General features: G+C 37.9%; 1 protein-coding gene across 6 annotated transcripts in view; it reads right to left on the reverse strand.

Moving 5' to 3' along the window:
* Positions 1 to 16,485, reverse strand: part of SFMBT1 (Scm like with four mbt domains 1) — a 145,705-nt gene that overhangs the window by 20,119 nt on the left and 109,101 nt on the right. For all 6 annotated transcript variants that reach the window (XM_008972093.5, XM_063602449.1, XM_008972094.4 and 3 more), the window contains 6 exons: positions 9,981 to 10,069; positions 7,238 to 7,484; positions 6,091 to 6,185; positions 5,479 to 5,580; positions 3,433 to 3,583; positions 1,273 to 1,355 (listed from right to left, as the gene is read on the reverse strand). In XM_008972093.5, coding sequence (XP_008970341.1) covers positions 1,273 to 1,355; positions 3,433 to 3,583; positions 5,479 to 5,580; positions 6,091 to 6,185; positions 7,238 to 7,484; positions 9,981 to 10,069 — 767 coding nt within the window. The remainder of the gene's footprint in view (positions 1 to 1,272; positions 1,356 to 3,432; positions 3,584 to 5,478; positions 5,581 to 6,090; positions 6,186 to 7,237; positions 7,485 to 9,980; positions 10,070 to 16,485) is intronic.

Here is a 16,485-nt window from a genome sequence, read left to right on the forward strand (position 1 = left end):
AGGGATGTCTCTTTAACAAAAGTGTTAGGAATGACAGATTTCTTGATGTGACTGCTTTTGATAATGAGAGACTACTGGGAGGTGTGGACAGCAGCAGCAATAGATAAAATTAAGTAAATTAAAAACAAGGCAATTATTATTGAGGATAAAAATTTTTAAAAAGAAACAATCATAAAATACTGCAGTGCCAGGTGCAATGGCTCATACCTGTAATCCCAGCACTTTGGGAGGCTGAGGTGGGCAGATCACTTGAGGTCAGGAGTTCGAGACCAGCCTGGCCAACATGGTGAAACCTCATCTCTACTATAAAAATGAAAATTAGGCGAGTGTGCTGGTGGGCGCCTGTAATCCCAGCTACTTGGGAGGCAGGAGAATCTCTTGAACCCGGGAGGTGGAGGCTATAGTGAGCTGAGATTGTGCCACTGCACTCCAGCCTGGGTGACAGAGCAAGACTCTGTCTCAAAACAAAACAAAACAAAACTGCAGTGCTCAGCTGTAGTATCTGAATGCATATCATAATGTAAAAACTCATTTTGTATTTAACCAAAAATTGTAATATAACTCTAAAGGAAGAAGAACGTGGTAAGACTGAGAGGAAAGGTAATAAAAAATAATTAAATGCTCATTTATCACAATTTAGAACCAACAGACTCAGCACCATAAGACAGGGTGAATTTAATTTGTTTTAATAAAGTCAAAGTTTTTAAATTAGAACCAAGTGACATGTCTAAAATAAATGACTCAAAAGATAGAAGGTTTTTATTTTGAAAATGAAGAAATACAAATAACTAGAATTACAGTGAGAAGAACAGGAAGTAGTTATTTCTGGGAAGGGAGACTGTGAAACGGGGTAGGGCAGGGACTGCTATTTTACCTTCTAAGCCTTTTACTGCTACATGGCTCTTTAAACCACATGCATGTATTATTTGGATAGAAGAATTTAAATAAGCTTAACAATTTTTCTCCACTTAATATTTCAACAGTTTTTCCTATTATTGAACCATGAAAAATAATCATAAAATTTCAAATTCACATGATTTCAGCTAAGAAAAAATAAAACCAATAAACTTATAAAACTAACTTAATTAGCAAACTAACTGATTCACTTCTGCAGTAAATGTATTTTCCTTTAGACCATGTGATTACAGTCACCACTGTGCTCATCTGGATTGAGTGAGATGATTATCTTCAGAGCAATAACATGGAAAGCAAGGGAAGCACAGCAGTCCCCGCAGCCCTGCATAGTGGCCATGAGGCCGTGGGGGTCCTCACCGGAGGGAAGCACCTCTGGGGAGCAGCTTCAGCACCACACTGTTTGAGGTAGTCAGCCCAGTCAAAGTCCTGGCTTGGGTAGCCTAGGTGGGGACAAATGAACAATGAGTCACACTACCACACCGCACACGCCTGCCTGGCTTCACCTCTCACCAAGGGTCCACTCACAACTTCCAGTGATGCTAGTTTGACAACTCTGATCATTTTAGAGGGGCGAAAAGCATTCTATAAATCTAGAGCACTGTTAATTTTATAAAATAGAGCAACTCTGGTCAAACTGTAATAAGACAATCAGACTCTGGATAAATTTGTAAACTTTCAAATTTCAAACTAGGCATTTATTTTGAGCACTATTTTATATGATTAGTTGCTGGCAATTTACCAAAAGAATTTAAGACAGTTATGACTGGATTTGATTTGTATATATAAATCCACTCTTATTGTCAATTCTAAAGGGACTCGGGCTCTCAAGGAAAAGAGACAGCAAATAGTATTAGTTAATCTGCAAAGACGAAGACTTTTTTCTTTGTTAAAGCTGTTTCCTGAAATGTGTCTCAGATATCACTGATACAAATCCTCTTGTCATTTTCAGATTCATATATTACAGAATATCAATGCTTTTATAATCTAAATCATGTATTTATTTCAGAAAAATCAAGCTTAGCACCCCACTTAAGTCTACTGAGGTTCCTGATGGAAGCATCTCCAAGCTGCTGCTGACTCAGCACCATCTACATGCAAAGAGCTGAGCGAGGCCCAACTGCCTACTGTGTCTGAGTTGCTCTCAGCCTCCAGAGAGCTTAATGTCTCACAGGCAAAAAAAATAGGCTACTCAAGTCTATGCCCTCTGACAGCCCAATAGTCCCTGCCTACCTAAGACTGGCACCATGTTCTCCCTTTGCCCCCACCTCAATGCCTGACAGTACATTTTCTGCCATTTTCAGTTATGTAATCTACTACCTTCCCTCTATTTACAAAGACACAGTTGATTTGTCTATAACAACACTGAAAGCTTCAGTACTTTTAACAACTGTTCCTTCTTTTTCACATAGAGGTGGCAAGCAGAATAAAGAACTTGGGATATCTAGAGCGTGCCTGCAAAGCAAGAACTTCCTTCTATGGCTGTTCTACACCACACCCTCCAACCAGGCATTCATCTGCTGTGTTCACTGATGGAGGAGACTCTAGGAAGTTCTGTTAATATTTCCCCCTATTTGCCCCTTGAAGGGACTGAGTTGTACTCATTGAGCTTGTCACTCTCCCCAGGGATAAGCTCAATGCCTGGCTTACAGCAAACTTCACATGAATGTTTGTTGAATGAATAAAAGCTGAATGGAAGACAAAGATTCTGAGTTTATGACCCTTGTTAACAAGAAAGAGTACTTCCAGCCCAGTGTTCCAGCAGTCACCATTTAGAAAAGTGATGCTATGCTTTACTGAAAACCTACTAATAACATATATAGACTGCCAATCAAATAATCTGATTTGCTAATATTAAAAAATCAGATAAACATCTGACATATTCTAGATTCTCTAAGTTTAAAAATATTAAAAATTTCAGTCAAGCTCAACTAACCCATTAATTAAGGGCCTTGATTAAAGGATCAAAGACTATATTTTGCAAAGTTGCAAGTATCAGGAAAATGAGCTTTTATTTTCCTACCTACTCCCTGAGTTCTACTCTTCACCATAAACTTCTCTCTAGAAAGTCCCCTCCATGACAAGGCTCATACACCTAAAGATAATCAGTAATCTACCTTCTAACTCTGGCTCTACGGCCTCTTCTCACAAGCCAGCCCCCAGTGCTTGCTGTGCATCTAAGCTCACCCCTCTGCCACCCCTAACAGACATAAAAGGGACTAAGGAGCCAGCACGAACCCAGGTTGGAACCTGGTTTTCCAGGGGGTTATGAGGACATAGATATCAAAGTCAGAGGATAGAACGCACTCTCTTTAACAGTTTTTTAGCTCAGTTTGTAACTTTCAAATATGTAAATACATGGAATCTAGACCTTTCCTTATATTTTTCTCAGACCCCAAAAACGTTAGGAACAGGCTAGGGCAGGAGGAGAGGGACAAAAGATTTCAGCAATGCCATCTGACATGTCTCATTTCAAGGAGAAGCTCTCAAGTGACAATTCAGAAGACAGCAAATGTGCACCTGGAGGGGGGCTGATGTGTAGGCCATTCTTCAGACTCCACTGCACAGGGAAGATGCCAGGACTGTCGGCGTGGCACACAAAGGATCGCCGTGCATGGTTCTCAGGACGCAAGTCATCCATTTCCACCAGAAAGTACTTCTCATCAAAAATCTATACATGCAATTAATAGATGAAATAGACAAATGCACACATATATATGTGCTTTCTCCTTGGCACAGCCAAACATATTACAAAAGTTCATAGTCATGTGGGTATTAATAATATTAAACACTAAATGTTAGCTCTGTGTTATGTAATACATATAATTACTGTTTTAATTAAATGCTTTTCATGTATCAATTCAGTTTTAATCTTAACAATTGAATGAGGTAAGTACATATATATATATATATATATACACACATATATATATAGTTTGTTTGGTTTTTTTTTGGAGACAGGGTCTTGCTCTGTTACCCAGGCTGGAGTGCAGTGGCATGAATTTGGCTCACCGAAGCACTGCAGTCTTGACTTCCTGGGCTCAGTTGATCCTCCCACTTCAGTCCCTTGAGTAGCTGGGACAACAGGCCTGCACCACCATGCCCAGCTAATTTTTTTTAATTTTTGTAGAGACTTGGTCTTCATATATTGCCCAGGCTTGTCTCAAACTCCTGGGCTCAAGCAATCCTCCTGCCTCAGCCTCCCAAAGTGCTGGGATTACATGCATGAGCCACCACACCTGGCCCAAGTACCTTTATCAACTCCATTTCACAGATAAGGAGAATGAGTTCAAACAGAGGTTAAATAACTTGCCCTGGGTTACAAAACGAAGAAGCAAAACCTGGATCCAAAGCCATGTAGTTTGGCTCCAAACAAAATTTATTCTAAGCTTAGTGAGAAACTTAGTTTAAGCTTATGCTACTATGTATTAGTTTTTCAAATCCTAGCCCAGTTTCAAATGCCAAAGAACGAACTTTATTTATTTATTTATTTAGAGACGGAGTTTCGCTCTTGTTGCCCAGGCTGGAGTGCAATGGCACAATCTTGGCTCACCGTAACCTCCGCCTCCCGGGTTCAAGCGATTCTCTCACCTCAGCCTCCCGAGCAGCTGGGATTACAGGCATGCACCACCATGTCCAGCTAATTTTGTATTTTTAGTAGAGATGGGGTTTCTCTATGTTGGTCAGGCTGGTCTTGAACTCCTGACCTCAGGTGATCTGCCTGCCCCGGCGTCCCAAAGTGCTGGGATGACAGGCGTGAGCCACCACGCCCGGCCAAAGAGATAACTTTATGAACTTCCTCTGGCTTCCCACTAGCCCTCCCTTCAGACTCTAGGTAGGGCCTTCTGGCCCCACCTGCAGGCTCAGAATCCCTCCTTGCTTTGAGAATAATCTTCTTCCAAGACAGGGAAAACTTAAATCTCAATAGGTCAGAGGATTTAGCACCCAAGCAACTATTCCTCTAGTCACATTCAACTTTGGCTTCTATTTTCAGTAAATGTCCTTCTGCTCTAGTTGGAAACTGAAATTCTCTCGCCAATGCCTCAGTTGTAGTGACTGAGCAGGGCCTTGATAACCTTACTTCTTAGTTTTGTCAGTATTCCAAAAGATTAAATCTGAATCTGGAATACATAGCTGGAGCCAGTCCACTGCCAGAACTTTTAACACTAACTGCCTGATCCCCATTCATCTCCTCATTCCAATGAGCTCTGCATCTGGTTAGATGTTGATGAGACTGCCTGCCTCCAACTTTACAGATACCCTGGCCTCCTAAAGGAGTTAAATCTCCTTTACTTATATGCAGCTAGGCCTGCCCCAAAGAATGCGTCCCCTACTAGTCCAGTGCCCAGGCCCAAGGCTGCTTTGGCTAGGGCTACCAAGCTCTGAAGGAGGAATGGGCCACAGCAAACTGGACAAATACAAAACGTGCACAGAAGTAATTCTAGCTGCACGGCCTAGAAGGAAAAATGGGTTGGATCAATAGAGCTTAAAGATCAAAACACTACCCATTTCCTAAACCAGTCACCTTGACAGGGATTCTTACCAAGAGAGTTATCTCCATTTTACCTTAACAACTGTAGCAGGAGAGATCCCAAAAGGAGACCAGGGGTCTACAGCTTCCAATTTCATGTTTACAGAGAATGTATGAATGCCAATAACTTGTTTGTCCTGAAATGCAGACACCAAAAGGGGATGAAAACATAATATCTGTATCAATCTTACACTCACATGTAGCTGTGATTAACAGAAATGTCCAGCTCTGGTAAATCCTATAGTTTTCTTCTTTTTTTTAAATGTGCAAAACTATCCAATATAATTTTCTACTCTGGAAAAAACTATCCAGGAAAAAACAAAAACACAGAAAGTGCTTCTACTCTCTACATTCAAAGACAAGGAATATCTGGAGAAAAAAACAAATTTATTTTATCAGTTAAGACTATGTAGTTAAGGGTAGAAAAGAAAAGGTTCAAACTACTTTAGGAGAACTTGGGGAGAAAATCTAGACAACTGTTAGAAGAAAACAAGGATGATCATCAGTCCAGCCTTAACACACCCTCCTCCTTCAGAGACCATGGCATTCTTACCGACTGCAGGGGCTACTTTACACTTTCACCTCCTGCGTTGCTTTACTCTACTGTAAGGGGAGCAATACCGATCTATCACATGTTTTGTTTTTACCTTAAATAAGTAAGATGGTAATGGCTCTTCCTCTTCCTCTTTCACTTTGGCCAAAATCTCTTGCCACTCAGCTTCATTTTTTAGATGTCTGATGGCTTTAATAAAACATGACAACATGCTTTAGATGATGAGAAATTTATACTTTTTACCTGTCCTGAAAGCATTCACATAAACAAAAACAAGTCACTTTCCACTGGAACTAGAAAAGGGTTCAAGCCCACTTATATCCCTTTACGTTCAAAGAACTTGCACCTTAACTTCAGTACTTTGCTCTATGCAGAGCCTGGACACCTTGGCTTTATGAAAATACCTACAGTAAGATCATAATGATTGTTGTAATCCATAAAATTGTAATATAACGTCCAAATTGGGGCACATAATAATAAATGCAAATTGATTTAAACAGTAACTCTAGAAATACCAATATTATTGGTATTTCTTTTAATCAACAATTTGCTGTGACCCAATTTTCTATGTACCTAGCTAAATGCTCCCTAGATAATTTTTTATTTTATCTTGGTCAAGGGTCAGTATGGGTTGGCACAGTAGTCTATGAGGTATATCAATATGTGTGGTAAATTATAAAAGCAATAAAAAGAAAAGAAAAGTAGGCACTTGGCCAGGTACGGTGTCTCACGCCTGTAATCCCAGCATTACGGGAGGCTGAAGTGGGCGGATCACTTGAGGTCAAGAGCTCGAGACCAGACTGGCCAACATGGTGAAACCCCATCTCTACTAAAAATACAAAAATTAGCCGGGTGTGGTGGCATGTGCCTGTAATCCTAGCTACTGGGGAGGCTGAGGCACAAGAATCGCTTGAACCCGGGAGGCGGAGGTTGCAGTGAGCTGAGATCATGACACTGCACTACAGCCTGGGTAACAGAGCAAGACTCTGTCTCAAAAAACAAAACAAAACAAAACAAAAACCAAAAGCAGAACAACAACAAAAAAGAAAAATAGGCACTTAATTTAACAACTCCAGAAAAATAGGCACTTAATTTAACAACTCCATATAAACTGTTTTGTAATAGCTCTATTATGAGAACAAAGGTTTTCATCATATGCAGAATATATTTTTTCAGCCTCATAGATATTAATAACATAGCATGTTAATGTCACAGAAGAAAAATGTCCTATTACTCTTCACCTGAAGGGGGCTGAAGCTCATATCCCTGTTGAGCAGCCCAACCAACGTGATGAAGAAATGGATCCAAGTAATACAACCAATGTTCATAATTGTCAGAACTTTCAAGTCCTTCATAACGTAGCTTCAGCCTTCCTCCAATGTTTTCTACTACAGTAACAATCCAAGTGCTTAAAGAGTCCTGGAAAGCTTGACATTCTAGTCTGGATCCTGGAGCAATGAGATCTAAAGGATTCCTCCCATTACGGAGCTGTAGGATTAAAAAGTAAAACAACCCAGTAAGAGAAATTAACATAATATTTTTGAAAAGCCAACTTATAAATGATCTCAAACCAGCCTTTGTATTTTTTACCCATTCAAAAGCCAGTGACACTAAATTGTCTATCATCATACAAGCCTCTTACAGTATTATTTCTAGGAGATATGAAAATGTTTATCTTAAAGAAAATCTACCTATAATGCAGTAAAATTACTCTAACACATCTCTATCTCTAGGACTATGTTATGTAGTTTCATTTAGTAAGAATTTTTAAAATATCATTCCTCATCTATTATAAAACAAATATGGTCCAGGCATGGTGGCTCACACCTGTAATCCCAGTACTTTGGGAAGCTGAGGTGGGCAGATCACTTGAGGTCAGGAGTTCGAGACCAGCCTGGCCAACACGGTGAAACCCTGTCTCTACTAAAAATATAAAAATTAGTCGGGCATGGTGGTAGGCACCTGTAGTCCCAGCTACTTGGGAGGCTGAGGCAGAAGAATCACTTGAACCCAGGAGGCAGAGGTTATGGTGAGCCAAGATCATGCCACTGCACTCTAGCCTAGGCAACAGAGCAAGATTTTGTTTTTATAAAAAATTTAAAAATTTAAAAAAAGCAAATATCAAAATACCATCATCATCATTAAAGAAAAAAATCAAACAAAAGTCAAAGTCAAAGTCACCTGTAATCCCACCTCAAAGAAAGAACCACAAGAAACACTTTGGCATACCCTCTTTTTCTCCATACAAGTCAATATCCACCTCTGCCAGTCTGTCTGTTCCTATTTTTTGAAAAATGGAAACACTGTATACTGTTTCTTAATTTGTTCTTCACTTAGTACATCATAGGTATCTTTCTATAATAGCACATATAACTCTTCCTCATGTTTTATAGTATTTTATGATATTTTACATTGTAAATGGGCAATAATTTATCCAGTTACCTACAGATAGTATTTCAGTTGTTTCTGGTTTTTTATTGATGTCACAACAATGTTCAAATGAACAGAGTAAAAGCTTTTGATTACAGTGATGGAAAGGAAAAGTTTAACTCTCACTATCTAGAAGTATATTAAAAACTACAATAAAGAAAAGAAATTCATTATCAAGTTATCACTTAACCATTTCTAATACACAACCTTACATTTTTTTCCTAGTAAAAACTCTGTGACACTTACATATCCAGATATGCAAAGGGACATATGAAAAAGTGGAGGAAAAGATTTAGAGCTAAAAGTCAGCATGGCAGAGTCATGGTCAAAAAAGAGTAGAATAGTTTATCAATTCATCCATTCATTAAAATGTTACTGAGTTTTTAGTATGTATAAGGCCCTGGCTAAGCATAAATAAATGAGTCAGAGTATAAAAAATAAAAACCAGTTTGAAATAGAGTATTCACCAATCAAAATTTAAAAGGGAATGTGAATGGATGATAGAAGTAAATGTAACCATAAAACTCTTAGAAAATACAGGAGTAAATCTTCTTGACCTTGGGTTAAGCAAAGCCTTCTTAGATATGATACCAAAAGCACAAGCAACAAAAGAAAAAAAGATAATCTGGATTATATCAAAATAAAAAATGTTTATGCTGCAAACAATAAAAAGACAAACCATAGAATGGGAAAACATATTTTCAATATTTTGAAATGCATGTATATTTTGAATGCATAATACATTCAACTCAATAATAAGACAACCCAATTTAAAAATGGGCAAAGAAATGTCTCCAAAAAGGATACAGAAATGGCCCATAAGCACAAAAAAACATACTCAACATCAACAGTCATTACAGAAATGTAAATCAAAATGAGATGCCACTTCATACCCACTTAGTCAGCTATAATAAAAAAGATAACAAGTGTTGGCAAGGATGTAGAGGGATGGGAACCTTCATACATTGCATTTCACATATGCCACAAATAATTTTACCAGTATGACAGAAAGTGACAAGATATAACTTAGAAATGTCATAACCAATAAATCCATTTCACAAAATCAAGAGATCTATATTCACTAACAAGCTTAAAGGCCACACTAATTTAAAAGGACTGCTGAAAAGCAGGTGGAAGGCAGAAGTGCAATAGATCCAATGTGTTCCAAGCAAAAAAAAAAAAAAAAAAAAGGGTGGGTTGGGGGGACTCCAAGTCACCTGGTGTGGGAGTTACAAATGTCCACCCTCAAGCAGAATCGACCCCTGCTCAGTTTCAGAGTGAAAGCCCTCAGAAGGTCCTATTTTCCAACTGTATAAAAGAATCTGGGAAATTAGATTTTTTATGTGTTAGCAACTAATTCAGAAAATATTTAGGCACTAAGCAAGCCACCAGTTTGCAACCTCTGAGGGTAAGTTTAAACTTCCCAATACCTATGCCTATGTCTCTAATAATAACGTTTATTTGCTTCAGAGTGGTAAATAAGCAACCGATTTTAAGATTCTTTGAAAGATCAGATGGGTTTTCCACGCTGATGTGGCATGTAGTAATACTCACGCCCTCTAGCAGCGGAACAGGAGGACTACATGCTCCTATCAGGGTCTGCCGCAGAAACTCATCCCAGTCAGATACTTTATCTCTGATGCCTAGATGAGGGAATAAATGACTGATTACTCAAAATGCCAGCCAACAGAATGCAGAGAAACTGAACCAGTGGAGATGGTTTAGAGGTATTTCACATTTTAAGATCTAAGAGTCCAACATACTGCTTGAGAGCTTGAAAAGATAAAACAAAATAAAACCAAAAATGCTTCTCTAGATGGAGCTACTTTCTGGTTAGTTTATTAAGAGTTGTATACAAAACAAAGAGAATAGTCCCAACTACCTATTCCTATAATTTTACCCAGAAGGTACCTTACTTTTTTATGATGGAAACTTTCAAACATACAAAAAGAAAAATGATCTAATGAATCCTAAGTGCCCTGGCGTCAACAACTGTCACCTCATGGCCAATCTGTTTCATCTAAACCAGGATTTACAAGCTACAACTCGAGGGCTTAATCCAGCCTGCTGTCTGTTTTTGTTAATAAAGTTTTACTGGAACATGGCCATACCCATTTGTTTACATATTGTCTGTGGCTGCTTTCACACTACAAAGGTAGGGTTTTAGCAGCTTTGACAGAGATTGTATGACTAGTAAAGCCTAAAATATTTACTATCTTGCCCTTTACAGATAATTTGCCAATGCCTGGCTTATACCCTCACACTCCACCCATGCCCAACCAAGGATCAGTTAGAAGACAATTCCAGATAGCATATAATTTCATCCATATATATATTTTAGTACATATTTCTAAAAGAAAATATTTTCTTACAAAACCACAATAACATCATACCTTTAAAAAATTAACAATAATTCCTTAATATCAAATATCCAGTCTATGTTCAAACTTCCCCAATTGTCTCATAAACAGTTTTGTCAATTTGTTTGATTACATCAGGACCCAAGTGAGATGCACGCATTGCAAATGTCTCCTTGATTTCTTTTCATCAGTAGGTTTCTTCTCCTTCCTCCCCTCCCTTGCCCCTACTCTCTCTTTTTTTACTCCACATTTATTGAGACCTGGCCTTTGTTCTCTATGGAGTTTTTTAGAGTGTGACTTCATTGGTTACGCCCCTGTGGTGACAAGTTGTTCTACTGTTCCCTGTATTTGCCATAAATCAGTATTTAGAGCTAGAAGCTTGATCAAATTCAGGTTAGACTTTGCGGGGTGGTGAGGGTGAAAGAATACTTCACAAGTGGAATAAGTTATACCCTTCCCTCAAGAGCATGAAGAGGCACATATGGTCTGGCTGTCTCTCCCTTTGTGACATTAGCAGCTTTTAACGGTTACTACATAGATGCACTGATTCATTACGGGCTCAATGGTGATATTCTAATTGTATTATTCCTTCTTCATTTACTAACCAAAGAACTTCCATAAAGAAAAATTTCTCTACATCAACTATTTGATTACGCTGAGGTAGAGTTCATAGAAAGAAGGCTTTCTTTGAACATATACTTGATTGTCTTTACTCTTTCTCTATATTTACCACCCTTTAAAATAAACAGTTGATTGGCAGGCATCTTCCAAGAGTGGCTAATGAGGGTTTTGTTTCAAAATTTCACTATAAAGTCATACATTAAAACAAATACATTTCAAGCCATTACAGCTGTTGTCCTTACTGATACTCTATCTCCAACCAGAGGCAGTCTCTTCAGGTTGGCTCCTGAGACCTTTTGGCATGACACTAGTAAAGAGCCACTGATAACTTTTTTGCTTTTTGGTACGACAAGATGTTCCAGGATCATCTAGGCAATTGCCTGACCTAGTGCAGGACTCAGCTACTTCTGCAAGAAGCCCCAGTTTATTTCCATGGAAATGGTATTTAGAGACCTGGGCATGCTCATTGTCACTGGGTTAGTGTTTCTCGGCCTTTTCAGTGTCTAGAGTTAATGCATTTCTTCTTCTTCTTACATCACAATACTTCCAATACAAATTCAGAAAGATAGTGCTTTCATTTAACTCATCCATCTAAGCTCTATTTCCTTTCTATAACGCTGAAAATCCTAGTTCTCAATTACACATTTCTTTTCTTTTTTTTTTTTTTTGAGACAGAGTCTTGCTCTGTCCCAGGTTCACGCCATTCTCCTGCCTCAGCCTCCCGAGTAGCTGGGACTACAGGCGCCCGCCACCATGCTTGGCTAATTGTTTGTATTTTTAGCAGAGACGGGGTTTCACCATGTTAGCCAGGATGGTCTCGATCTCCTGACCTTGTGATCCGCCTGCCTCAGCCTCCCAAAGTGCTGGGATTACAGGCGTGAGCCACCATGCCCGGCCACACATTTCATTCTTTATTTGCTTTTGCCTACCATATACAAACAACTATTTCAAAGTAACAACATCAAGTCTACCACCAACAGTAGGATTACTAAAAATAGGTTAAGATTTTTTCTTTGCATTTTTTTTTGTTATTGTTGTCCTTAGAATATATATCCCTAACTGGGGACATACTTTCATATTTTACTGTATTTTTAAGTCACTGAAATAGCTCCTCTTTGTGGGGTTATCCCACAAGCTCCATATACAGTTAGGTTTCCTTGATTTTGCTTTTGATTTTTAGGAATTGCTTTCTAAACATTTAATTTTGCTTTCTAGTTGCATAAAATATTTACAAGGTTCAAAAGTCAAATCTACAAAATAAAATAAGGTACATTCATAAAATTTACCTTCTATTCCTATCTCCTTCATTCTTTTCCCTTCTTTCCCCATAGGTAACTTTTTTCTAAATGATTCATTCTTTTTTTTTTTTTTTTTTTTTGAGACGGAGTCTTGCTCTGTTGCCCAGGCTGGAGTGCAGTGGCACGATCTCGGCTCACTGCAACCTCCGCCTCCCGGGTCCAAGTGGTTCTTCTACCTCAGCCTCCTGAGTAGCTGGGATTACTGGCACACACCACTACGGTCGGCTAATTTTTGTATTTTTCGTAGAGATGGGGTTTCACCATGTTGGCCAGGATGGTCTTGATCTCCTAACCTTGTGATCCACCCGCCTCGGCCTCCCAAAGTGCTGGGATTACAGGAGTGAGCCACCGCGCCTGGCCAACGATTTACTCTTTTATTTTGAAAAAAATAAGTTCACATACACACATTTGTATCATCATATCCTTGAGCTCTCCTCCTCCTCAAGTCTGTACACATTTTTCTTTTTTTCATACAATAACATATCCTGAGCCCACTCCTTGGTTGTATGCAGACCCTCCTCCTTTTTATTGCTGTCTATAGCTGCTTTTCTTACAAAGTATCCTTTGTCAGCTATCAAGACTGACAGCTGGTTTCTTTTCTACTGGCAGTTGCCTGTACATCTTTGTCCTTTTATTTTTACTTTTTCGTAGTCTCTCTGCTTAGGTATGTCTCCTATACAGAGGACAAGAGTGGATTTTGCTTTATGAGGCAATCTGAATTTATTTGTTTACTTCTAATAAAAGAGTATGCCCAGTAACACTTATTGATATTATTAATATGCATGGCCTAAATTTCATATTGTTAAATGTTATATACTTCGTGTATATGTAGTTTTTTTTACTATGTGATCTATCCTGTTTACACATATAGTTTCTCTTTCTAAGTCTCTTTCGTCATATAGAAAGGTTCTTATTTTTGTTCTACGGATTACCTTTATATAACACTTTTAGTCCTCTCTATTTTTGGACTACTTTCTATTTTGTTGTTGTTGTTTCTATAAACAATACTGAAGTTAGCTATAAGCCCTTTGTTTTCTCTCCTTCAGCATCTCATTTCAGGTAATATCGTTTTACTCCCAGTTAACACTTAAATAGTTATATTACATGGCAATAAAGCTGTTTTTTTTTTTTTAAGACAATGAGTGGGCTTATACAACTATTCACGTTTTCCCCATTCTTGTCCCATATTTTTTATAGTAATAATGTAACTACATTTTCAGAGCATACAGCTATTATATACCACAGTGTCTCCCTTACAACCATCATTTAGTTTAAGTTCTATAGCTATACATATATTTAATGTTTCACTACCATTTCCCATGCTAATGTTACCTCATTAATTTGCTCAGCTGAAGCTCATTCCCTAGTGGACTCCTTAGGAAGGGCTCATGGGAACAATATTACTTAGTTCTTACCTGTTCGTAACAGTTTGCATATAGCCTTTAGATCTGAAGTTCAGTTTGGCTAGATATAAAATCCCTGTCTCATATTTTCTCTTTCATTACATTTCTTAAATACATTACATTCCATTGTCTTTTGACATAAACCATTGTTAATAACTCTGATGAAAATCTTGTTTTCTTTCCTCTATAAGAAACTTGGTCTTTCTCCTAAATAGCTGTGGTATTATTTTTTGCTTTAAAGTTCAATACTTTCATTAGAACAATTTTGATGTAGCTGCCCTCATTTGATTTTCCTACATACATAGTAATCCCTTTCAGTATGTATTACAAGGCCTCTTTTATTTCTGTAAGGTTTACCTGAATTATGGTCCAGCATGGTAGCCGGACTACACCTGTAATCCCAGCACTTTAGGAAGCTCAGGCGGGCAGATCACTTGAGGTCAGGAATTTGAGACCAGCCTGGCCAACATGGTGAAACCCCCTCTCAACTAAAAATATAAAAATTAGCTGGGCATGGTGGCATGTACCTGTAGTCCCAGCTACTCAGGAGGCTGAGGCAGGAGAACTGCTTGAACCTGGGAGGCAGAGGTTGTAGTGGGCCGAGATCGTGCCACTGTACTCCAGCCTGGGTGACAAAGAGTGACACTCTGTCTCAAAAAATAAATAAATAAATGTTTACCTAAATTATAGTTTATAGTATTTTATTGTTTCATTGCTTCAGTTTTCTTCTTCAAGGACTTCTACTGCAGGTATGTTAAATCATTTTTACCTAGCTGTATAAGGTGTTTCTCAAGTCCTTTTTATTTCTTTGTTTGGTTTTTATTTTAAAATTTCTTTCCTTTTTTTCATCTGTTTTTCTTCAGATAGTATCCATGGTGCTGACTCATTCCTGTGCTCATTTTAACTAAGTCTTCATTTTCAATATTCTTTTATTTCCAGTTCTTGCCTAAGTTTTACTTTTTCTCTTTTCAAATCTTCCCTTTTTTAATCCTTTCATTTCTGAATGTTTATAAATTTTATTTATAATTTTTTTCACTGTTTCTACTATTGTTGCTACTTTTTTGTTACCTTATTTTGAAATGTTTTTATCTGACACAATGTTCACCTCTTCTGTGGTTGTTTCTACTCTTTTTTCCACTGTAATAATCTTGTATGAGATTCAACTGAAATCCTTTTCTGTTGTTCACATTTAAACGAGATGCATTTTCCTACATACGTTAGGATGAGATGGTAGGCCAGGTGGCTTCATGTCTCTAGAGCTCTCTCTTCTATTGTTACTCACAAAGTAAAAAACCTTCACAAAGGAGAAGCCCACAGACATCCCAGGACCCTAACACTCAGATCTTCGTTTCCAAATACCATTCTTCACTAAAAGAAAAGACTTCTTGGGGAAATGGCTGATTTCAGGGCTGAGACAGCAAAATGCTTCTTGAGCCAAAAAATAAGAAACTGCTTAAAGAAAAATAAGGACATATTAAAAGGATACAGTAGCCCGCTTGAAGGGGTAACCACTCACCCAATCTAGGACAGTTTCAGGATCAAAAGAAATATAAAGTAAAGGATTATAACCCATTAAATAAGATCAGAATCATGAGTCTTCACTGATAAACATACCTACATATACACATACATACATAAATGGAGGAAAGGGGGAAGCTCTTTCTATAGTATAGTAGAAAGCCAATTAAGAAATGTAGAAGAAATTTTTTAAAACACCATTTGGTAATTATTGAAAAAATAATTGTTTCAGATAAAATTTATAAATGGATACTAAGAATAGTGGGTTAAAGTGTGAAGAGTAATGGGATATTTTCATAATCTCCAAGTATCTTCCAACAAGACACTAACTAAAAAGCAAAAAATAATACCTTTACGATGAAAAAACTTGGCATATATGAACCTAATCAAGTGATGGAAGTTAATTTTACCTGTAATAAGGCAAATCAATAGCATGTATCTTCTGATATCATGCACTGGAAGGGCACAGCTTTTGCATTTTTCCTACCAAAAGTGAACAACCTGAATGTAAGGAAGCATCAGACAAACCCAAATTGTGGGAAATCTGACAGAATGACTGGCCTGTACTCTTCAAAAATGTCAAGTTCAAAAAAGAAAAACAATGGTTAAGAAAACGAGAGAGACATGACAACTAAATGCAATGTGATTCTAGACAGGAATCTTGGACCAGGAAAAGAAATACAGCATAATGAACATTATTGGGACCAGGATAGAATGAACATTGGGAAAACTGGCCTGTAACTTTCAAAATATCAAAGTCATGAAAGACGAAAAACCCTGAGGAACTGTTCCAGATTATAGGAAACTTATGAGACATGACAACTGAATGTAACACATGATCTGGGATTTTTCTTTAATT

The sequence above is a fragment of the Pan paniscus genome, chromosome 2 (genome assembly GCF_029289425.2).
Source record: "Pan paniscus chromosome 2, NHGRI_mPanPan1-v2.0_pri, whole genome shotgun sequence".
Taxonomy (NCBI): domain Eukaryota; kingdom Metazoa; phylum Chordata; class Mammalia; order Primates; family Hominidae; genus Pan; species Pan paniscus.